The sequence below is a fragment of the Coregonus clupeaformis genome, chromosome 26 (genome assembly GCF_020615455.1).
Source record: "Coregonus clupeaformis isolate EN_2021a chromosome 26, ASM2061545v1, whole genome shotgun sequence".
In the NCBI taxonomy this organism is placed as follows: Eukaryota; Metazoa; Chordata; class Actinopteri; order Salmoniformes; family Salmonidae; genus Coregonus; species Coregonus clupeaformis.
The window spans coordinates 19,656,366-19,681,520 of record NC_059217.1 but is presented as its reverse complement, the minus strand read 5'-3'; the positions used below and the strand labels follow the sequence as shown (position 1 = coordinate 19,681,520).

The following is a 25,155-nucleotide window of genomic DNA, read 5'->3' as shown; positions in this document are numbered from 1 at the left end:
AGACGCTTTTATCCAAAGCGACTTACAGTCATGCGTGCATACATTTTTGTGTATGGGTGGTCCCGGGGATCGAACCCACTACCTTTGCGTTTCAAGCACCGTGCTCTACCAGCTGAGCTACAGAGGACCACAATGCTATGCAACACATTTTGTCATAAGGCAGATATATTTTTTTTTGCTGTTTTATAGCTCATCTCATGCTGTGCTTCACATTTTGCCACGAGGATGACATTTTCCAGTGACTTTTCTGCATTGTGCCATGAGTCTGAGAGAAAATGTTGCAGTTTTAAATCAAATTTACTACAATTATACACTTTTTGCCATTGCTTATAACCTGTTAATGTGCTATATGGTGGGGGGCAGACCTCCTGCGTGCCCGTTCGGTAATCCGGCCTTGCCCGTCAGGCAGAATGAACTGCATTGTTCCTTCTGTGTCATCTCTGTAACTTGCCATTGCTTGTTTATAGCTTGTATATATTGTTCCTGTTTGTCATTGTATGTATATTTTATTCCAAGAGGATTTTTTTCTTATTGGAATTTCGTCCATCATTGCCGAATGCATGTTGTTGCAATGTAGCTTAGCCATCACATCCAAAGTTAGAGCCACAATGCCACATTGTTACATTCTAACATTGTCAAATATGGCACATGGTGCCATTTGACACATTGTTACTTTCCATGGTTGTTTGAAATGTATCTCCTTGGTGACACACGTTATTGATATACATCTGCTGATAACGATAAAGACCAAATCAGACCTATTTCTATTGTAGCTTCTTATATAAAGCAATAGTAGTGGCGTCTTTTTGTAGGCACCAACTCCGCCATGGCTCGTTGGCCAAAGCCTATGGGGAAATTCATGTTTTTTTTGGAGGGTTTTTGGATAAGCTGAGATAATCACATTTTGTGAATTATGAAGCATTTATGTAATCAAAACAAGCACAGAGGCTTCATAATTCATAAAGGTCTGGTTAACTGACTGATATTATCTCATAGATTAAAACATATAAGGTCTCGTAAGCCTGTTAACCTCAGACATTATTTTCTGTGTTTATCCCCAAACGCCATTCTTTCCCCATTAATTTCCCCCATAGGAATGGCTGAACTAACCAGAGGTAACTAATTTCCGTTTTTTTAGGACTACAAGCTGGCAAGCTCTATAAGCCATCAAACGAAACCCAGTTCCTTTGTTTTCATAGCTAAGCAATAGCAGCTGGTAGCATTGTACATCCTTTTTTATAATAGACTCTAAGTAGGGCTGGGTGATATGGCCAAAATATCATATCACAGTATAAAAAAAAAAGTATTTTATGTTTTTGAATAATACAAGTTCTACATTTCACCTTAAACCAAAAATAATTTTCAGCATTTTCATAAATGTCTGCATTTCCTGCACTCATTTGAGATCATTTCCACACTGCCATGTAGGGCTGAACGATATGGGCAAACAATCTAGGCCTTATTTTTAACCAAATGTTGCAATTGCAATTTGACTTGTGATTTAGAGCAAAACACTTGGGTGAACTGTTGGAATCATGGAAATAGAATGATTATTCTAATTCTATAGTTAGAATATAATAGTGGGCACTTTGAATACAGTGTTGTTTGACATGACAACGAATGAAAATCCCAGGGAGGAGTTATTGTGACAGGGTAGGAACCAAATTGTTAATAAGTGTTTCCTAGGGACCCTATAATCTTTGGCTACATTTAACTTTTCTCTTAGATTCTTCATGTAGCTAACATATTCTTGCTTCGGTTATTCCTCTTTGATTTAGAAGAAACTGTGGCACAAACAACATGCTGATTTAGGTCTACACCATCACTGATATTATCAGGCTGTATAGCTAATTACATTTGCTCTGGCATCTACTTAGAGTACATTTAATAGCTAGCTAGCGATTAGCATTAGCGGCTAATAAGATTTAGGCCCAACTTGCGAAGAGAATACAAACTAGCCTTTTGCAGATGTAAAAAACACAAACTAATAGTGTAATTATAGAACGCTAGTGGATTTATATTAAGAAGCAAAGTGAAAACATCATTGTTGTCATCAACATTGTTGCATGTGCTGCGTTGACCATGCAGACTGAACGCAACTGTCTCGTGGTCGAGGAACAACAAATGCGCTTGTTGAGTGACAGGGGGCGGGGTTAGGTCTGTGTGGAAAGCGGCATGAAGAGAGAGGGAGAGCGATGACTCGAGTAGCGAAGTAAACAATGAAAATGGACGTTACACACGGCGTATAACATTTAACAAAACAAACATTCAAATACCGTTATTGAAGGTAAAGTAAAAACCCAAACCGGTCCATGCATCAGTACTGGTATATCCTAAAATACAGGCCTAACTCTTAAGTACCCAGTATTATAGCCTAGTCTCAGGACCTAACGTTACATACGTTAATTATTGATATTTGGGTTGTAAACACTCAAACAATGGCGTGTTTGTTTCTCATAGACTGACTTAGCATCCAACCTGTTTCCTGTTTATGTGTCCCTCTCAGCAAAGGCTACTTTGTTGATAGTACTCCTAACTCTATGTATTAGCAACGGTTGTTTACCATTTAGTCTAAAATATATATCTGGTTGTAGCTACTGTAGTACAGGACTAACAGTGTGGCAGATTTGAGTTCAAATGTCAAAAATAACCACAACAGATATGAATAACTTACCCAAGCTGTCCATACAAACATAATTCAATCAATCTATTGGAAAACAGGTCTAAAGACAGCTACAGATTGTGAGAAACGTTTTCTTTCTCTGTTATCTTGTAATCCCTGCCCTTATGAAAAAAGATTGCAGTCAGAGTGCAGTATAACTGCATTAATTTTGCAGTGTAACTGCAGTTACAGTGCATTATAACCACAGACAGGTAGAAGAAGGAGCCAGATGTCTCACAGGATGTATAAATCTGATTAGAACTTTCAAATATGGTGATGAGAGGAAGTCCAGTGGCAGGAAGTGGGATAATAATAATTTGGTGGGTGCTTATTTGTCTGATTTCACACATGTACAAGTGTGTGTAAATTGGAAATGTTTTTTTTGCATATCCCTCGGAGAGTTGGGTCACTGCCAGGGTCTGCCATTATCAACGGCAACCGTGGAGCAATTAGGGTTATGTGCCTTGCTCGAAGGCAGATCGGGGATTAGAATTAGCGACCTTTCGGTTACTGGCCCAACACGCTAACAGCTAGGCTACCTGCCACCCACATAAGAGAGAAGATGGAGCTAGACTTTACTAAGTTACAGTTCATATAAGGAAATCAGTCAATTAAAATAAATAAATTAGGCCCTAATCTATTGATTTCACATGACTGGGAATACAGATCTGCATCTGTTGGTCACAGATATCTTTAAAAAAAAAAAAAAGCTGTGAAATACACAGCAGGCCTGTGACTCATTGTTCCCTCTAACCAACGTCTCCAACGAACCAGTTTCCCTGTTCTGACTAAGACCCCCCCCCCCCCACACAGGTTAGACAAACCCTCGGTTACATGCTGCTTTTACTTATTTATTGAAGAGTCAGTCAAACAATGACATAGGCCTATTCAATACCGGAGCAAAACATTTGCATCAGGGTGTAACTCCTCTGAATGTGTCATCAGACCAAACAAAATATTGATGGTACACTATATATACAAAAGTATATGGACACCCCTTCAAATTAGTGGATTTGGCTGTTCAGCCACACCCGTTGCTGACAGGTGTATAAAATCGAGCACACAGCCATGCAATCTCCATAGACAAATATTTGCAGTAGAATGGCGTTACTGAAGAGCTCAATGACTTTCAACGTGGCACCGTCATAGGATGCCACCTTTCCAACAAGTCAGTTCGTCAAATTTCTGCCCTGCTAGAGCTGCCCCAGTCAATTGTAAGTGCTGTTATTGTGAAGTGGAAACGTCTAGGAGCAAAAACGGCTCAGCCACGAAGTGGTAGGCCACAAGCTCACAGAACAGGACCGCAGAGAGCTGAAGCGCGTAGCGTGTAAAAATCGTATGTCCTCGATTGCAACACTCACTACCGAGTTCCAAACTGCCTCTGGAAGCAATGTCAGCACAATAACTGTTCGTCGGGAGCTTCATGAAATGGGTTTCCATGGCGGAGCAGCCGCACACAAGCCTAAGATCACCATGCGCAATGCCAAGCGTTGGCTGGAGTGGTGTAAAGCTCACCGCCATTGGACTCTGGAGCAGTGGAAACGCTTTCACTGGAGTGACGAGTCACGCTTCACCATCTGGCAGTCCGACGGACGAATCTGGGTTTGGCAGATGCCAGCAGAACGCTACCTGCCCGAATGCATAGTGCCAACTGTAAAGTTTGGTGGAGGAATAATGGTCTGGGGCTGTTTTTCATGGTTTGGGCTAGGCCCCTTAGTTCCAGTGAAGGGAAATCTTAACACTATAGCATACAATGACACTCTAGACGATTCTGTGCTTCTAACTTTGTGGCAACAGTTTGGGGAAGGCCCTTTCCTGTTTCAGCATGACAATGCCCCTGTGCACAAAGCGAGGTCCATACAGAAATAGTTTGTCGAGATCGGTGTGGAAGAACTTCACTGGCCTGCACAGAGCCCTGACTTCAACCCCATCAAACACCTTTAGGATGAATTTGAACGCCGACTGCAGCAATGTTCCAACATTAGTGGAATGTCTTCCCAGAAGAGTGGAGGCTGTTCTAGCAGCAAAGGGGGGACCAACTTCATATTAATGCCCATGATTTTGGAATGAGATGTTTGACGAGCAGGTGTCCACATACTTTTGGTCATATATTGTAGATGGGCAAACAACACTAAAATACAGTACAGTACAGTAAGGAATAAAGTGGAATTAACCTAAACTTATTTTCCAAATACTCAACGCACTTGACATTGTAAGGAGGGAACTCATCTCATTCATTCCCAATGTGTAGATATTCAGCCAAGTTCTGTCTTCATTTACATTTTCGCCCATTGCCAAACACTCTTTGCTGGATCACACACTCGCACACAACTACCCTGTTCTCCCTATCTGTGTCTTCAGCAGTGCTAGGGCCTTTCCTGGTCAGCTCGGTCAGCCCAGGGCCTGCATCCTAATGCTGAGTGACACAGTGGCAGCAGCATTGCATCCCAGCCTGGGTTGACCCTGTCCCTGGGACACAGACTGAGGAGCCAAGTCACCTGCCCAGAGAATTGGTTCTGTCAGAGTAGGCCAAAGACAGACCCCTTTTTTCTTTCGACAACAGGGCCTTCAGCTTTGAGATGTGCATATTGTTTTGCTTGGAGTTCAAAGGCTGTCATGACGAGGAATAGCTGTAGCTCCCCTACTTCCTTTTAAGTGACATCATACCGTTTCTAAACCCAGAGACGCAACATCGCAAGACTTCCAGGAATGCTTGCAAAGCAGTTCAATTAAGTATTTGAACATGTTATTACTCCAACCTCATGAACGTGACAAACTGACATGTTTTATTTTTGTCCAAAACTACTTCATATCGAAGGAGTGCCTTTGATTTGACGGCCTGCACATGCGCAATTCGGTGCGAGACGACCGTTAGACACGATTTACGTGTTTCTGCGCATGAGCTTAGCTAGCTAACATTGCCATGACATCGCTTACAACTGTAATCAGGGATTTCTATTGGAGAAGCAGTTTCTGCCAATCTTCATACTGTACTGTTTTTTGGTGACATCATGCATACACTTCCTCAACCACAAGGTCATCTACATGTTCAACCGTGAGATTTCTGCCACGAGTTACAAATATATTTGTGAAGTAAGCTAAGTAGTCCTATGCCACAACAGTGTTAAGAGCCTGGGGTCAGTGGAATGTCAGCACTGATGAGGGTGACAGGAACCCAGCAACTGCACACACTTGGTATGGTTGAAAAATGCAACCCCAACCCCTCGAGTAAGGCATTTTATTTTCAGATCTCATTATAGTATTTGAATAGTGTATTTCAAAATATACTCTTTTGCACAACACAATTAAAGACCACTTGGTTATGTCAGTCAACTGCAAAATAGAGAGCACACTAATTGCCTTCAACGTAACATGTGGCCACTGCATTGACAGTCAGTTGACAGACACTCATTCAACACCTGGCTGTGGTGGCAGTCTGCTGGCCTTAGGCTGGTGAGAGGAGGAGGAGGCCTGCACAGGGCTGGGCTGTCCTGCCTTGGCCGCTGGAGTCATGTTTCCCCCTCTGGCTGCCTGGCTCTGTCACACAGAAATGAGAGCTGGGAGAAGGGGAGAGAGAGATATATAAAGGGAGAGAGAGGCAGTGCCATTCCTGGCCCTGCTCGAGCTGGTGCCCCTGGGGGCCCTGTGAAAAGCGAGCCTGCCATTAGAAAAGGGGGCCCATGCAGAGGTAGAGTCATACAGTACTCCTTCCAACAGTCAGCCTAATCATGATCGTGTACTTACATGTTCCAAGCCTGGGGTGATATCCTACTAAGAGAACAGGGCTCCATTGATAGGCAGCCTGTTTCAGCTTTTGTTTATTTCAGAAATAGGCAAACGTTGGGCTAGTTTAGCATATTTCCAGATATTCCTAGACTGGATCAGGTTGAATGCAAAGCACTTGCAAATCCAATGATTTCCCTACATGGATAAATTGCTAATTTAGCCTACTTCCATGGGAATTAGCCCCACCAGTAATATGTCAGAAAGGTTTAAATAATGATTGGTGCCTTGGTCCACAGCTAATTCAGGCCTCTCTTGTCCCAGTGAACCTTGTAGTAGGGCTATTACAGATGTGTGCAGCATTGCTGCATTCTTTTCTTTTTGCAGTACTAAAGGTCTGGGTTTTGACAGGCCCTCTCCTCATCGTGTCAAGTTGGTTGGCAGCTTGTAATTAGGCTAATTGCATTTGTGAAGTGGACCGCCGTTGACAGTGGTTCTGGTGTAGAGTGTACTAGAGTGACTATTTCTCCTCCCCCACACTAAAAGGGTTCTGTTAAATGAGGCAGGACCCTGGTGTGTGGGTAGGATCATCTAAAGCACCTCTATCACATTCTAGTCTACAAAACATGTGCGTGCGCGGCGCACTGCTGTTCTCAAGGGCACATTCCTCTTTTCATTCACACTCTGTAGAGCAGCCAGGAGAGAGGCAATCTGAGCGAGACAATCTGAGAGCGACACAATCTGAGACAGAGGGAATCAGAGAGACAATCTGAGTGCGAGGGAGAGCGAGCTTGGGGACTGGTAGAAGGGTGTCGTCAGACAGAAAAGGTGGTGCATTGGGAGAAGAACAGAATGATTAGTTCTGTGAGGGTTTATGCTGCTTTAGCTGACCTGGTTTACTTTGCCCTGATTCCAGCCTCCCTCCACAGGGTGTGTTCTCTCTGTCTGGCTTCGCCACACATGTTTATAGGTCACCATCCAAGAAAGATGGGTCAAGGTAGGTTACAAGGTAGATGCTGAGCCTAGCAGTTCTGCTCTAGATCCTGTTTTTCCTGTGCCAGCCTCTCTTCCTCCTCCTGTCTGCCTGTCTGACTGAAACAGCAACACATCCTCCCAGTTATGTACCTGTTACTAGGTGAATCATAAAAGCAGCTGCCGCTTGTTTCCACAGGGTTCTCAGGAGAGCCTCACTTCAGAAAAACATGGAACTGAGCAGCCAGGAGAGGAGAGGCTTGGTGGGGTACAACTAGGAGAGGAGAGGCTTGGTGGGGTACAACTAGGAGAGGAGAGGAGAGGCTTGGTGGGTTGCAGCCAGGATAGGAGAGGCTTGGTGGGGTACAACTAGGAGAGGAGAGGCTTGGTGGGGTACAACTAGGAGAGGAGAGGCTTGGTGGGGTGCAGCCAGGAGAGGAGAGGCTGGGTGGGGTGCAGCCAGGAGAAGAGAGGCTTGGTGTAGTGTGCTTTGAGGAGCTAGGTTCAGGGGCGTGTGTGTGGCATGGGCTTAATAAGTGATATTAGAGACCGTCAAGCCTCAGGCATGGAGGGGATATTTGAGTCTGTTTGTGTAGAGTTCAGAATTATGCAGGGAAATGGAGCTAATGTCCCTATTCTGAACCTCTTGTTTGTCACCTCCTTGGGATGTAGGGGCCAGTATGAAAAATGTATGCACTCACTAACTGTAAGTCGCTCTGGATAAGAGCATCTGCTAAATGACTAAAATGTGAATGTAAAATGTACTTGATGAGGTAGGCAGTAGCCAGGGTGCAGCAGAGGAAATGAGCAAGGCCAGCTTTTTAAGCCCAGTCACACTCCACTGCCCTCCCTCTCTCCTCTCATCCCTCTGGGCTTGGTGTCAGTTTTGCAGACAGGTCAGGGTTTTCAGCTCTGCTGCCATGGAAAGTTTCCCTCCCTCCCTGCCTGTGAGTGCAGCCTGCCTGCCTGCCATGGGTGTTGTGAGTGTCATGCAGTGCCCAGTCAGTGCTCTCTATGGAGGATATACCCTACTTTCCACCTCTTTGTTTTCTGTTTCCCTAATCTCTCTCTATTACCCATTTCAGACAAGATGTGGTAGCATATATTACCTGCAAAAATCTAAGGCAATGTTTATAAACTCAGCAAAAAAAAGACACATCCCTTTTTCAGGACCCTGTCTTTCAAAGATAATTCGTAAAAATCCAAATAACTTCACAGATAAAGGGTTTAAACACTGTTTCCCATGCTTGTTCAATTAACCATAAACAATTAATGAACATGCACCTGTGGAACGGTCGTTAAGACACTAACAGCTTACAGACGGTAGGCAATAAAGGTCACAGTTATGAAAACTTAGGACACTAAAGAGGCCTTTCTACTGACTCTGAAAAAGACCAAAAGAAAGATGCCCAGGGTGTGTGAACGTGCCTTAGGCATGCTACAAGGAGGCATGAGGACTGCAGATGTGGCCAGGGCAATAAATTGCAATGTTTGTACTGTGAGACTCCTAAGACAGCGCTACAGGGAGACAGGACGGACAGCTGATCGTCCTCGCAGTGGCAGACCACGTGTAACAACACCTGCACAGGATCGGTACATCCGAACATCACACCTGCGGGACAGGTACAGGATGGCAACAACAACTGCCTGAGTTACACCAGGAACGCACAATCCCTCCATCAGTGCTCAGACTGTCCGCAATAGGCTGAGAGAGGCCTGACTGAGGGCTTGTAGGCCTGTTGTAAGGCAGGTCCTCACCAGACATCACCGGCAACAACATTGCCTATGGGCACAAACCCACCGTTGCTGGACCAGACAGGACTGGCAAAAAGTGCTCTTCACTGACGATTCGCGGTTTTGTCTCATCAGGGGTGATGGTCGGATTCGAAGGAATGAGCGTTACACCGAGGCCTGTACTCTGGAGCGGGATCGATTTGGAGGTGGAGGGTCCGTCATAGTCTGGGGCGGTGTGGCACAGCATCATCGGACTGAGCTTGTTGTCATTGCAGGCAATCTCAACGCTGTGCGTTACAGGGAAGACATCCTCCTCCCTCATGTGGTACCCTTCCTGCAGGCTCATCCTGACATGACCAGCCATACTGCTCGTTCTGTGTGTGATTTCCTGCAAGACCGGAATGTCAGTGTTCTGCCATGGCCAGCGAAGAGCCCGGATCTCAATCCCATTGAGCACGTCTGGGACCTGTTGGATCGGAGGGTGAGGGCTAGTGCCATTCCCCCCCAGAAATGTCCGGGAACTTGCAGGTGCCTTGGTGGAAGAGTGGGGTAACATCTCACAGCAAGAACTGGCAAATCTGGTGCAGTCCATGAGGAGGAGATGCACTGCAGTACTTAATGCAGCTGGTGGCCACACCAGATACTAACTGTTACTTTTGATTTTGACCCCCCCTCCCCTTTGTTCAGGGACACATTATTCAATTTCTATTAGTCACATGTCTGTGGAACTTGTTCAGTTTATGTCTCAGTTGTTGAATCTTGTTATGTTCATACAAATATTTACACATGTTAAGTTTGCTGAAAATAAACGTAGTTGACAGTGAGATGACGTTTCTTTTTTTGCTGAGTTTTACATTTTTTACATCAGTGGGTAGCTGGCAAATTGGGTGGGGGGGATGTTAAACAGTGGAAGTGTTAATGAATTTAGGCTACCTGCAAGAAAACAGAGAAACATTCACATAGACTGATACCTGTATTTTGGTTACAGGGTCTGTGAAAATGCAGGAATTAAAACTTGGTCTTTAGGTGGCTTTTAATTTACCATGTGTTTTACCCCCTAACCCTTTCAGATATACCAAAAAGATGGTATAAAACAGCATGCATGATACATTTGTGGGATTTTTGTCTGTCAATGAAAGACCAAGACTAATTTACATTTAAGTCATTTAGCAGACGCTCTTATCCAGGGCGACTTACAAATTGGTGCATTCAACTTAGGATAGCCAGTGGGACAACCACATCTTGATCACTGTAAGTACACTTCTTCAAACAAGCAGCTGTGAGCAAAATCAGTGCAATCAGGGACAACTACATCTCGATCACAATAAGTACATTTATTTAAACAAGTCAGTGCTAGCAGGTGAAATAAGTCAGGTGTTAGTTTAGACAAAAGACAGTGGTAATAAAGGGGGGGATAGAAGGATTACTATTATACTATTCCAGGTATTCCTTAAAGAGGTAGGGTTTCAAGTGTCTCCGGAAGGTGGTCAGTGACTCCACTGTCCTGGCATCGTGGGGGAGCTTGTTCCACCATTGGGGTGCCAGAGCAGCGAATAGCTTTGACTGGGCTGAGCGGGAACTGTGCTTCTGTAGAGGTGGGGGGGTTCAGCTTGAGGTGGTGATCCGACATCCACACTGATATGTCTGCCAGACATGCAGAGATGTGATTCGCCACCTGGTTATCAGAAGGCGGGAAAGGAGAAAATTAATTGTGTCGTCTGCGTAGCAATGATAGGAGAGACCATGTGAGGATATGACAGAGCCAAGTGACTTGGTGTATAGAGAGAATAGGAGAGGGCCTAGAACTGAGCCCTGGGGGACACCAGTAGTGGGAGCACGTGGTGCGGAGACAGATTCTCGCCACGCCACCTGGTAAGAGCGACCTGTCAGGTAGGACGCAATCCATGAGTGAGCAGCGCCGGAGATGCCCAACTCGGAGAGGGTGGAGAGGAGGATCTGATGGTTCACAGTATCAAAGGCAGCAGATAGGTCTAGAAGGATAAGCGCAGAGGAGAGAGAGTTAGCTTTGGCAGTGCGGAGAGCCTCCGTGACACAGAGAAGAGCAGTCTCAGTTGAATGACCAGTCTTGAAACCTGACTGGTTAGGATCAAGAAGGTAATTCTGAGAGAGCAGGAGAATTGGCTAGAGACGGCACGCTCAAGAGTTTTGGAGAGAAAAGAAAGAAGGGATACTGGTCTGTAGTTGTTGACATCGGAGGGATCGAGTGTAGGTTTTTTGAGGAGGGGTGCAACTCTTGCTCTCTTGAAGACGGAAGGGACATAGCCAGCGGTCAAGGATGAGTTGATGAGCGAGGTGAGGTAAGGAAGAAGGTCTCTGGAAATGGTCTGGAGAAGAGAGGAGGGGATAGGGTCAAGCGGGCAGGTTGTTGGGCGGCCGGCCGTTACAAGTCGCAAGATGTCATCTGGAGAGAGAGGGGAGAAGGAAGTCAAAGCATAGGGTAGGGCAGTGTGAGCAGGACCAGCGGTATCATTTGACTTAATAAATGAGGATCGGATGTCGTCAACCTTCTTTTCAAAATGGTTGACGAAGTCATCCACAGAGAGGGAGGAGGGAGGGGGAGGAGGATTCAGCAGGGAGGAGAAGGTGGCAAAGAGCTTCCTAGGGTTAGAGGCAGAGGCTTGAAATTTAGAGTGGTAGAAAGTGGCTTTAGCAGCAGAAACAGAGGAAGAAAAAGTAGAGAGGAGAGAGTGAAAAGATGACAGCCCGGAGCCCTGTTCTGTGCGCTCGCAATGAGTCGTCAAGCCACGGAGCAGGATGGGAGGACCGAGCCGGCCGGGAGGATAGGTGACATAGAGAGTCAAAAGATGCAGAAAGGGAGGAGAGGAGGGTCGAGGAGGCAGAATCAGGAGACCGGAGGGAGAAGGATTTAGCAGAGGGAAGAGATGATAGGATGGAAGAGGAGAGAGAGAGCGAAGGTTGCGACGGCGCATTACCATCTAAGTAGTGTTGGAGGAGAGCGAGAGAGAAAAGGATACAAAGTAGTGGTCGGAGACTTGGAGGGGAGTTGCAGTGAGATTAGTAGAAGAACAGCATCTAGTAAAGATGAGGTCAAGCGTATTGCCTGCCTTGTGAGTAGAGGGGGACGGTGAGAGGGTGAGGTCAAAAGAGGAAAGGAGTGGAAAGAAGGAGGCAGAGAGAAATGAGTCAAAGGCAGACGTCGGCAGGTTAAAGTCACCCAGAACTGTGAGGGGTGAGCCATCCTCAGGAAAGGAACTTATCAAGGCGTCAAGCTCATTGATGAACTCTCCAAGGGAACAGAATCAAGCAGGATCCTTGACTCCCGCCTTGATCAGCCATTTTCTATGTTTTATCTAACTCATGCAAAGAAAGAGAACCCTGAGTTATGTTAATCTAGTGTGTTGTGATGGCATTGTATGCTGTTTTTTAACTTGTGTGGGTCTTTGTTCCATTCCTATGGTCAGGCAGCAAGTAGGCTATTTTGGTATGAGTGTGTTCTATGGAGATCCATGTCGTGGCTCTACGTGGGCAGGGAAGTGTTAAAGGCCCTCTATAAGCCGCATGGTGACATGTAATACCATTACCTTCTTACAGGATCCCTGTTCCTGCTTTAATAAGCTGCTTGCTTGAATATTGCACTCAGAGCTCACCTTACAGGGCTTAAATGTCCCTCTGCGTTTCCACTGGCCTTGGCTCCCTCACTGCTGCTATGCTAGCTGGAGCTAGGCTGGTATGTAAGCTGCAAGGCTATTGTCCCTGTGTTTTGTTGCCCGTCTCTCTCTCTGTCTGTATGTGGAGTGTTGGCGTGAACCCCAGTCATTCTGGACCTGAGCCAGTTCGGAGGCATGGCCCCAGACTTTTACAAGCGAACAGGATTCTGTTAGGCCTATGTCAGGCTTTCCATTCTGGGCTTGTTGTTGTATGGGCCTGGTAGATATGGCCTGGTAGATATGGCAACCTCCCCCTGTTCAATTTACTAGTCACTAATGGCTCGTACAATGCAATCAGCATTAGGCCATAAGTAACGGTGTAATGTTGGCGAAGGCTTGTGTGGAGTTTGTGCACAACCCCCCACCCCTTACATGTTCCGCCCCTCCCTCTTGGAAAACTAGGTTTTTATCTCAAGAGACAAACCTGGTTAAATCACGTTAGTTTATGTGTGTGAGAGGAAGCAAACAACCCCCCGCTGGCTAAGCCTGAGCCTCAGAGGAATGGGAGGGGTACCATGCTTTATTATTTGGCGTGTGTGTGCCAATCACTATGGGCTTTGTGTCGAAAATCGAGTATGCTTTAAATGTCCGGATGTCATACTCATTTCGGCTTTGACAACAGCTGATCAATTAGATAAGGGGATGCGCTACCAAAATCAACGAATACAATGCAATCACACGACTCATTCTCAGTATGCGAAAATCAAATGTTTAATAGTATGCGGCACTTCGAAAATCGAGTATGGTTTAAATACCAGGATGTTATACTCATTTCGGCTTTCCATCTAGTAGAATTCGATGCACACTTCCACAATGCATTGGAAGAGGTGGTCTGCGAGTGATGGGCCCTAGCTCTCTTCAAGTAGCCAAACAACAAAACTAGGCTACTTAATTGGGAAAATGCCGAATAGCAAACCTTCTGCGGTGGTTTTCAAATGTAGGCTAGAGACGGGATCTGTAGCCCTCAGATTCAATAGTGTGCAACTGCAGCCTACAATTCGGGGCGTTGCTGCATATGGGCATTACATTGGTTCTTTCATGAACACCGCCCCCTCGAGCACCCCATTGGTTGCTACATGAACGCACCCTCTCGAGCATGACATCTTCATGCTTGTGTGACACTTTTGAATGTGGGTCAAAAGGGAAATAAAAATATTGAGTTTTTTCGCCCCCGCCTGCTGTGGACTGGAATCTTCTTTGCTAGCTAGAGGGAGTGACACCAGTAGACAATGTCCTTTGCTCCCGCCTGCCGAACACAGTCGTTAACAGAACTGCGGGGAAACAGTGCCCGACAGGCGGAAGGACACTGTCTACCGGTCACCCCCGCCTCTCGCTAGTCTGGGAGGCTGGAGCGACACCGTCTGCTAGCGAAATAGCTTGCTAACTTAATAGCACACGGTGTCACCCCCACCTGCTGTGTACCTGAAAAAAACATGCCCGACAGGTGGGGGCCAAGGAGACTGTCTACCTGTCGCCCCCACCTCCCGCTAGCACAGCAGGCGGGAGGCTGGGGCGACACTGTGTGCTAACTAGCTGGCTAAGCTAGCACAGAGTGTCCTTTTGCTCCCGACTGCCGAACACTTGCCCTCACCGTCGTTAACAGAACTGCGTGAAAACAGTGTGACAGGTGGGGACGAAGGACACTACCGGTGTGTACTAGCTATAGCTAGCTACTGTTGTCGTCCCCACCTCTTCTTCTTCTGTAGGGTTTATTGGCGGTTGGCATCCAACGTTATGGTGCATTACCGCCATCTACTGTACTGGAGCGCCCCTGCCTCCCGCCTATGTACTGGAGTCATAGCTTAAAAATATACCAATAGAAGTATAAATAGGGGTTCCTGCAGATGCAGGAATGCCCACATGCAGGAACGCCCCGAATTGCGGGCTGCAGTTGCACCCTTCTCCTCAGATTGCGTCTCTGACCCACTCACATTAAAATGAGCGTTGGTGACGGCCGCACGCCCTGAGTAGGTAACGATAGGGGGATTTTGTCTCCGATTTCAAAAACTTGTCTGGGAATGGGACAGCTAAAATCGTGTAGTCTACACCCGGCTTAGTAGTTTTTGTTCTCCTTAAAATGATCACGAGTATTGCAAAAGTGTTTCTTGTTCACTTGGCCTTCGTCAGAGCTTTAAGAAACTAAATTAACCATCTTTTGATTTCTGAATGTGTCAGCACAGGGGACTCGGGATGTGGCTACGTTATTGATGTCATATTAATCAGGCCTTTTGATTTGAACATATGGATTGTTTTAGTTTTGTAGGCTAGGCTACCTATTTAATTTATGGATCAAGCCTTAGCAGTCATTCTGATCTCGTTCCCAATTATCAGTGCTTTAGTTTATTATGTTACTTTCCATCGGTCCTGAATTTACCATGCACCCGACTGTCCACGTTTTTCTGTGCAATAGCCTTTTGATTTTAACATTTTGTAAAGCTTTGGTGTGTATTCTAGGCTGTTTGATTTAATTTCTATATGTTACAGCACTAATAAATATGTTGAAATGGAACCACATTACCTGTTTCTGATAGATGGGCTATATGGTCTACTACAGTATACAGTCCATTCAGAAAGTATTCAGACCCCTTGACTGTTTCCACATTTTGTTACGTTACAGCCTTATTCTAAAATTGATTAAATAGTTCCCCCCCCTCATCAATCTACACACAATACCCCATAATGACAAATTATCATTTATAAAAAACTGAAATATCACATTTACTTAAGTATTCAGACTTACTCAGTACTTTGTTGAAGCACCTTTGGTAGCGATTACAGCCTCGAGTCTTCTTGGGTAGGACGCTACAAGCTTGGGATACCTGTATTGGGAAGTTTCTCCCATTCTTCTCTGCAGATCCTCTCAAGCTCTGTAAAGTTGGATGGGGAGCGTTGCTGCACAGCTATTTTCAGGTCTTTCCAGAGATGTTCGATCGGGTTCAAGTCCAGGCTCTGGCTGGGCCACTCAAGGACATTCAGAGACTTGTCCCGAAGCCACTCCTGCGTTGTCTTGGCTGTGTGCTTAGGGTCGTTGTCCTGTTGGAAGGTGAATCTTCGCTCCGGTCTGAGGTCCTGAGCGCTCTGGAGCAGGTTTTCATCAAGGATCTCTCTGTACTTTGCTCCGTTCATCTTTGCCTCGATCCTAACTAGTCTCCCAGTCCCTGCCGCTGAAAAACATCCCCACAGCATGATTCTGCCACCACCATGCTTCACCGTAGGGATGGTGCCAGGTTTCCTCCAGACGTGACGCTTGGCATTCAGACCAAAGAGTTCAATCTTGGTTTCATCAGACCAGAGAATCTTGTTTCTCATGGTCTGAGAGTCCTTTATGTGGCTTTTGGCAAACTCCAAGCGGGCTGTCATGTGCCTTTTTACTGAGGAGTGGCTTCCGTCTGGCCACTCTACCATAAAGGCCTGATTGGTGGAGGGCTGCAGAGATGGTTGTCCTTCTGGAAGGTTCTCCCTTCTCCACAGAGGAACTCTGGAGCTCTGTCAGAGTGACCACCGGGTTCTGACCAAGGCCCTTCTCCCCCGATTGCTCAGTTTGGCCGGAAAACCAGCTCTAGGAAGAATCTGGCTGGTTCCAAACTTCTTCCATTTAAGAATGATGGAGGCCACTGTGTTCTTGGGGACCTTCAATGCTGCAGAAATGTTTTGGTAACCTTCCCCAGATCTGTGCCTAGACACAATCCTGTCTCAGAGCTCTACGAACAATTCCTTCGACCTCATGGCTTGGTTTTTGCTCTGACATGCACTGTCAACTGTGGGACCTTATATAGACAGGTGTGTGCCTTATCCAAATCATGTCCAATCAATTGAATTTACCACAGGTGGACTCCAATCAAGTTGTAGAAACATCTCAAGGATGATCAATGGAAACAGGATGCACCTGAGCTCAATTTTGAGTCTCATAGTGAAGGGTCTGAATACTAATGTAAAAAAGGTATTTATGCAACAACAACAAAAAATATATGATTTGAAAAAAGTTCTAAAAACCTCTTCTCGCTTTGTCATTATGGGCTTTTGTGTGTAGAATGCTGAGATTTTTATTTATTTAATCAATTTTAGAATAAGGCTGTAACATAACAAAATGTGGAAAAAGTCAAGGGGTCTGAATACTTTCCGAAGGTCTTGGTCAAAAGTTTTGAGAAGTATTGGTCTTCACAAAGTTCGCTGCTTCAGTGTTATGAGATATTTTGTCAGATGTTACTATGGTATACTGAAGTATAATTACAAGCATTCCATAAGTGTCAAAGGCTTTTATTGACAATTACATTAAGTTTATGCAAAGAGTCAATATTTGCAGTGTTGACCCTTCTTTTTCAAGACCTCTGCAATCTGCCCTGGCATGCTGTCAATTAACTTATGGGCCACATCCTGACTGATGGCAGCCCATTCTTTCATAATCAATGCTTGGAGTTTGTCAGAATTTGTGGGTTTTTGTTTGTCCACCCGCCTCTTGAGGATCGACCACAAGTTCTCAATGGGATTAAGGTCTGGGGAGTTTCCTGGCCATGGACCCAAAATGTCGATGTTTTGTTCCCCGAGCCACTTAGTTATCACTTTTGCCTTATGGCAAGGTGCTCCATCATGCTGGAAAAGGCGTTGGTCGTCACCAAACTGTTCTTGGATGGTTGGGAGAAGTTTCTCTCGGAGGATGCGTTGGTACCATTCTTTATTCAAATCAAATCAAATTATATTTGTCACATACACGTCTTTAGCAGATGTTATAGCGGGTGTAGCGAAATGCTTGTGCTTCTAGCTCCGACAGTGCAGTAATATCTAACAATTTCACAACATATACCCAATACACACAAAACTAGTAAGGAATGGGTTTTAAGAATATATACATATATGGCCAAGCAATGACAGAGCGGCATGGACTAAGATACAGTAGAATATTATAGAATAGAATGCAGTATATACATATGAGATGAGTAGTGCAAGATATGTAAACATTATTAAAGTGACTAGTGTTCCATTTCTTAAGGTGGCCAGTGATTTCAATAGGCAGCAGCAGCCTCTAATGTGCTAGTGATGGCTATTTAACAGTCTGATGGCCTTGAGATAGAAGCCGTTTTTCATTCTCTCGGTCCCAGCTTTGATGCACCTGTACTGACCTCGCCTTCTGGATGATAGCGGGGTGAACAGGCAGTTGCTCGGGTGGTTGATGTCCTTGATGATCTTTTTGTCCTTCCTGTGACATCGGGTATTGTATGTGTCTTGGAGGGCGGGTAGTTTGACCCCGGTAATGCGTTCGGCAGACCGCACCACCCTCTGGAGAGCCCTGCGGTTGTGGGCGGTGCAGTTGCCGTACCAGGCGGTGATACAGCCCGACAGGATGCTCTCAATTGTGTTCTTAGGCAAAATTGTGAGTGAGCCCACTCCCTTGGCTGAGAAGCAACCCCACACATGAATGGTCTCAGGATGCTTTACTGTTGGCATGACACAGGACTGATGGTAGCGCTCACCTGGTCTTCTCCGGACAAGGTGTTTTCCGGATGCCCCAAGCAATCGGAAAGGGGATTCATCAGAGAAAATGACTTTTCCCCAGTCCTCAGCAGTCCAATCCCTGTACCTTTTGCTGAATATCAGTCTGTCCCTGATGTTTTTCCTGGAGAGAAGTGGCTTCTTTGCTGCCCTTCTTGACACCAGGCCATCCTCCAAAAGTCTTCGCCTCACTGTGCGTGCAGTTGCACTCCCACCTGCCTGCTGCCATTCCTGAGCAAGCTCTGCACTGGTGGTGCCCCGATCCCGCAGCTGAATCAACTTTAGGAGACGGTCCTGGCGCTTGCTGGACTTTCTTGGGCGCCCTGACGCCTTCTTCACAACAATTTAACCTCTCTCCTTGAAGTTCTTGATGATCCGATAAATGGTTGATGTAGGTGCAATCTTACTAGCAGCAATATCCTTGCCTGTGAAGCCCTTTTTGTGCAAAGCAATGATGACGGCACGTCATGGTTAACAGAGGAAGAACAATGATTTCAAGCACCACCCTCCTTTTAAAGCTTCCAGTCTGTTATTCTAACTCAATCAGCATGACAGAGTGATCTCCAGCCTTGTCCTCGTCAACACTCTGACCTGTGTTAACGAGATAATCACTGACATGATGGCAGCTGGTCCTTTTGTGGCAGGGCTGAAACGCAGTGGAAATGTTTTTTTGGGATGAAGTTCATTTTCATGGTAAAGAGGGACTTTGCAATTAATTGCAATTCATCTGATCACTCTTCATGACATTCTGGAGTATATGCAAATTGACATCATCAACTGAGGCAGAAGACTTTGTGAAAATTAGTATTTGTGTGATTCTCAAAACCTTTGACCACAACTGTAGGTTGAATGTGATAGTCTGCCTATAACCAGCCTGAGTAGGCCTAGAAGTCCATTCCTATTCTATTCAGAGTAGAGAAATGAATCAAATTGGAAATGAGCTATTATCAGGCTGGTTAATACGATGCATGTCTGTTGAATTTGGAAAAATCCACTCGCACTTGGCCCCGCCCCACCTACTCAGGCCAATCCTATAAATATCACATGTTGGTGCTCATGGAAATGACCCCTAGCTTCGACTCCAATGTCTATGGCATGACAACGATAGAGGAGTTGACAAAAGCATACTGATCAGGTACCAAGCTAAGATGGGCCTAAATAAAGTAGTCATGACTAGAAATTTGACCAGAGGTATACTCTTACACCTTATTCAGCTGACCTCTACTTCTTGCATCACTAATTGTGCACTTCTTCCTCTTCTTCTCTCAGGCTCGGATCAAGTTCCCCATCGACTATCCCTACTCTCCTCCGGCCTTCCGCTTCCTCACCAAGATGTGGCACCCCAACATCTACGAGGTAAGAGAAAGAACAACACTCACCCTATCTGTTATTACACAATCACCTCTTTTTATGTCTTGTCCCCTACATAATAGTCCAACGTCCTTTAGTCTCTGAATAGCTTTAACTTGTTATCTTCTATTATAAATACTTTCAGACTCTGTTGCTATCATATACTTTGACGGTGGCCTAGGTAGTGTATGTATAGATCAGGGGTGTCAAACACATTTCACTCATTCCAATTTGTGTCCAATTAAGACCTAGACAACCAGGTGAGGGGAGTTCCTTCACCTTAATTGATCAATACAAATTGCCTGGCTGGGCTGATGAGACAGTAGGCTTTTGAACGATTTAGCAGGTGGTAATTTGTGGAATAGACACCGGCTGGAATGCAGTTTTAACCAATCAGCATTCAGGATTACACCCACCAGTTGTATTATGTATACTGCTCAAAAAAATAAAGGGAACACTAAAATAACACATCCTAGATCTGAATGAATGAAATAATCTTATTAAATTCTTTTTTCTTTACATAGTTGAATGTGCTGACAACAAAATCACACAAAAATTATCAATGGAAATCAAATTTATCAACCCATGGAGGTCTGGATTTGGAGTCACCCTCAAAATTAAAGTGGAAAACCACACTACAGGCTGATCCAACTTTGATGTAATGTCCTTAAAACAAGTCAAAATGAGGCTCAGTAGTGTGTGTGGCCTCCACGTGCCTGTATGACCTCCCTACAACGCCTGGGCATGCTCCTGATGAGGTGGCGGATGGTCTCCTGAGGGATCTCCTCCCAGACCTGGACTAAAGCATCCGCCAACTCCTGGACAGTCTGTGGTGCAACGTGGCGTTGGTGGATGTCTCAGATGTGCTCAATTGGATTCAGGTCTGGGGAACGGGCGGGCCAGTCCATAGCATCAATGCCTTCCTCTTGCAGGAACTGCTGACACACTCCAGCCACATGAGGTCTAGCATTGTCTTGCATTAGGAGGAACCCAGGGCCAACCGCACCAGCATATGGTCTCACAAGGGGTCTGAGGATCTCATCTCGGTACCTAATGGGAGTCAGGCTACCTCAGGCTGTGCGGCCCCCCAAAGAAATGCCACCCCACACCATGACTGACCCACCGCCAAACCGGTCATGCTGGAGGATGTTGCAGGCAGCAGAACGTTCTCCACGGCGTCTCCAGACTCTGTCACGTCTGTCACATGTGCTCAGTGTGAACCTGCTTTCATCTGTGAAGAGCACAGGGCGCCAGTGGGGTAATTTGCCAATCTTGGTGTTCTCTGGCAAATGCCAAACGTCCTGCACGGTGTTGGGCTGTAAGCACAACCCCCACCTGTGGACGTCGGGCCCTCATACCACCCTCATGGAGTCTGTTTCTGACCGTTTGAGCAGACACATGCACATTTGTGGCCTGCTGGAGGTCATTTTGCAGGGCTCTGGCAGTGCTCCTCCTGCTCCTCCTTGCACAAAGGCGGAGGTAGCAGTCCTGCTGCTGGGTTGTTGCCCTCCTACGGCTTCCTCCACGTCTCCTGATGTACTGGCCTGTCTCCTGGTAGCGCCTCCATGCTCTGGACACTACGCTGACAGACACAGCAAACCTTCTTGCCACAGCTCGCATTGATGTGCCATCCTGGATGAGCTGCACTACCTGAGCCACTTGTGTGGGTTGTAGACTCCGTCTCATGCTACCACTAGAGTGAAAGCACCGCCAGCATTCAAAAGTGACCAAAACATCAGCCAGGAAGCATAGGAACTGAGAAAGTGGTCTGTGGTCACCACCTGCAAAACCAGTCCTTTATTGGGGGTGTCTTGCTAATTGCCTATAATTTCCACCTGTTGTCTATTCCATTTGCACAACAGCATGTGAAATTTGTCAATCAGTGTTGCTTCCTAAGTGGACAGTTTGATTTCACAGAAGTGTGATTGACTTGGAGTTACATTGTGTTGTTTAAGTGTTCCCTTTATTTTTTTGAGCAGTGTATAACAATCACACTTAAGACTTTTTAAGGAGGACTTAAATCAAGAAAAACAACGGGAACAATAGTAGGTGATTTGTCAATTAAATAATATGGATTTCATAAAACCAACACAAACCCTATCTTCAACACAAATAATGTGCTTCAGAAATAAAAGTATAACAAAATAATAACCCCCACAAAAACTATAATTTAAATGCATAATTTTAGCAAACACACCCAAATATTCAATAACCATTGCAATGACCCAATAACCTTATTAACGTTTTGTTTTGGTTAAGCTCAAGTTCAGCTATAAAAGCCTATTGGGGCTTCCCTTTTTGATACCCCTTAGTTCCTTCATTTCAGTTAATAGTCTTTGCGGATTTAAATCTTATTTCCCCCCAGAAAGCAAAAAGATGAATGATCACAAAAACAATGAGGAAAAAAGGACTGATATCACCGGAGTTTAGAAGGCATGTCCACTCTCATTAAACTTTCTCCGTGATCCGTTTACTTAATCCCAAACAAGGAAATAATCAGGAATGTCAGGAACACGTTCCCAGTGTCAAACAATACATCCCAACAAAGGAAGGCACGGACTGTGTTTAGCAGGCTGCAGTTCTCATCTCGCAATTTGTAACTGGCGCCTCTGCAATTTACCCGGTGTCTTCGTCTCCCAGGTAGGCTATGGAAAAACACACCTCCCCTCTCTGTTGCTCACTTCCTCATTCATACCTTTGTCGGCTGCCCTTCTTAAAGCAGTAGCGCTATTTTTAGGCCACAATCTCGATCGTCCATACAGAATGGAATTATTTTAACATATGACAGAGAATTATTGCCGGACCGGACCACTTCGGCGCATGCTTGGACGAGAAATAGTCAGATGTTTTAGGAAGTGGATGTGCCTTACCCAGACCAAATCTCCCGACAAGAAGTGTGCATGTTCCCTGCAGGCTTGTCTGGCCAGGCATATGCCCACTCTCCGTTTGACTTCTTTTGCCATTGCCTGCTTTCTCTCCAAGAGGTTGTAGGGCGGCTGGTACGGAGATGGAGCTGTTGAGATGGTAGGCTGGTACTTCAAGTTCATTCCCCACTTTGCATATCTAGCATCCCCTCTGAATCGGCTTAAGAGAAAGGAAGTGGTCTGGAAATGGACTGACGAGTGCCAGAACTGTTTTGAGCAGTTGAAGCAGGCTCTTGTTAATGCACCAGTGTTGGCTCAGCCAGACCTATTGCAGGCATTCCAAGTCCAAACGGATGCCAGTGAGGTAGGTTTGGTGCTGTCCTCACTCAACTGATGGAAGGTGGAGAAAGAGTCATTGCATATGCCTCACTTGGCATTAAAGGAGCTGAATGCAACTACTCAACATCGGAAAAGGAGTGCCTCACAGTGGTGTGGGCAATCGAAAAGGGGAGGCATTATCTTGAGGGGGTTGAGTTTGATGTATTTACTAATCACTCAGCACTTACACTACCGTTCAAAAGTTTGGGGTCACTTAGAAATGTCCTTGTTTTCGAAAGAAAAGCAATTTTTTTGTCCATTTAAAATAACATAAAATTGATCAGAAAAACAGTGTAGACATTGTTCATGTTGTAAATGGCTATTGTAGCTGGAAATGGCTGATTTTTAATGGAATATCTACATAGGCGTACAGAGGCCCATTATCAGCAACCATCAGTCCTGTGTTCCAATGGCATGTTGTGTTTGCTAATCCAAGTTTATCATTTAAAAAGGCTAATTGATCATTAGAAAACCCTTTTGCAATTATGTTAGCACAGCTGAAAACTGTTGTGCTGATTAAAGAAGCAATAAAACTGGCCTTCTTGAGACTAGTTGAGTATCTGGAGCATCAGCAATTGTGGGTTCGATTACAGGCTCAAAATGGCCAGAAACAAATAACTGTCTTTTGAAACTCGTCAGTCTATTCTTGTTCGGAGAAATGAAGTCTATTCCATGCGAGAAATTGCCAAGAAACTGAAGATCCCGTACAACGCTGTGTACTACTCCCTTCACAGAACAGCGCAAACTGGCTCTAACCAGAATAGAAAGAGGTGTGGGAGGCCCCGGTGCACAACTGAGCAAGAAGACAAATACATTAGTGTCTAGTTTGAGAAACAGACGGCTCACAGGTCCTCAACTGGCACCTTCATTAAATAGTACCCGCAAAACCCCAGTCTCAACGTCAACATTCTCACACAACTGCTCTCCTGGACATGTGATTTTCTGCCACAGGATTTTCTGCATCAGGGTGAAAGTACACCCTGTATCAAGTACCACTTCATATTGGAAATTCCTGACCCCCACAGGCACTATCAGCAAGGAAAAATCCTTCTCCTAGTCCTGGGGAGCACAGGGAGGATGCACACGTTTCACATCTGCAGGTGGCTTACCATAGGTCTTTCTTTGTCCTTTCTAATTCCCAATTTGGTTCACTTTTATCCAATACTCTTTAGTGGATCAATCAATCAATAAATCAATCAAATGTATTTAGAAAGCCCTTTTTACTTCAGCAGGATGTCACAAAGTGCTATACAGAAACCCAGCCTAAAACCCCAAACAGCAAGCAATGCAGATGTAGAAGCACGGTGGCTAGGAAAAACTCCCTAGAAAGGCAGAAACCTAGGAAGAAACCTAGAGAGGAACCAGGCTTTGAGGGGTGGCCAGTCCCCTTCTGGCTGTGCCGGGTGGAGATTATAACAGTACATGGCCATTAAGGACAGATTTTTCTCCAAGATGTTCAAACGTTCATAGATGACCAGCAGGGTCAAATAATAATCACAGTGGTTGTAGAGGTTGCAACAGGTCAGTACATCAGGAGTAAATGTCACTTGGCTTTTCATAGCTGGGCATTTAGAGGTTGAAATAGCAGGTGCAGTAGAGAGAGAGAGTTGAAAACAGCAGGTCTGGGACAAGGTAGCACGTCCGGTGAACAGGTCAGGGTTCCATAAACGCAGGAAGAAGAGTTTAAACTGGAGCAGCAGCACGACCAGGTGGACGGAGGACAGCAAGGAGTCATCAGGCCAGGTAGTCCTGAGGCATGGTCCTACGGGTCAGGTCCTCTGGGAGGGGAGGGAGAGAGGGAAAAATTAGAGGGAGCATACTTAAATTCACACAGGACACCGGATAAGACAGGAGAATAACACCAGTCCGACGTTACCCCCGGACAGGGCCAACCAGGCAGGATATAACCCCATCCACTTTGCCAAAGCACAGCCCCCACACCACCAGAGGGATATCAACAGACCACCAACCTACTACCCTGAGACAAGGCTGAGGATAGCCCACGAAGATCTCATCCACTGCACCAGCCCAAGGGGTCGACAAACCGGACAGGAAGATCACGTCAGTGACTCAACCCTCAAGTGACGCACCCCTCCTAGGGACAGCATGTAATGCACCAGTAAGCCAGTGACTCAGCCCCCGTAATAGGGTCAGAGGCAGAGAATCCCAATGGAGAGACAGGAACCGGCCAGGCAGAGACAGCAAGGGCAGTTCGTCGCTCCAGTGCCTTTCCGTTCACCTTCGCACCCCTGGGCCAGACAACACTCAATCATAGGATCTACTGAAGAGATGAGTC

General features: G+C 45.6%; 1 protein-coding gene across 1 annotated transcript in view; it reads left to right on the top strand.

The window, feature by feature from the left end:
• The window catches only part of LOC121540333 (ubiquitin-conjugating enzyme E2 R2), a 43,282-nt gene that overhangs the window by 1,076 nt on the left and 17,051 nt on the right, over positions 1-25,155 (top strand). Inside the window, exon 2 of the mRNA XM_041849128.2 lies at positions 19,537-19,623. Coding sequence (XP_041705062.2) covers positions 19,537-19,623 — 87 coding nt within the window. The remainder of the gene's footprint in view (positions 1-19,536; positions 19,624-25,155) is intronic.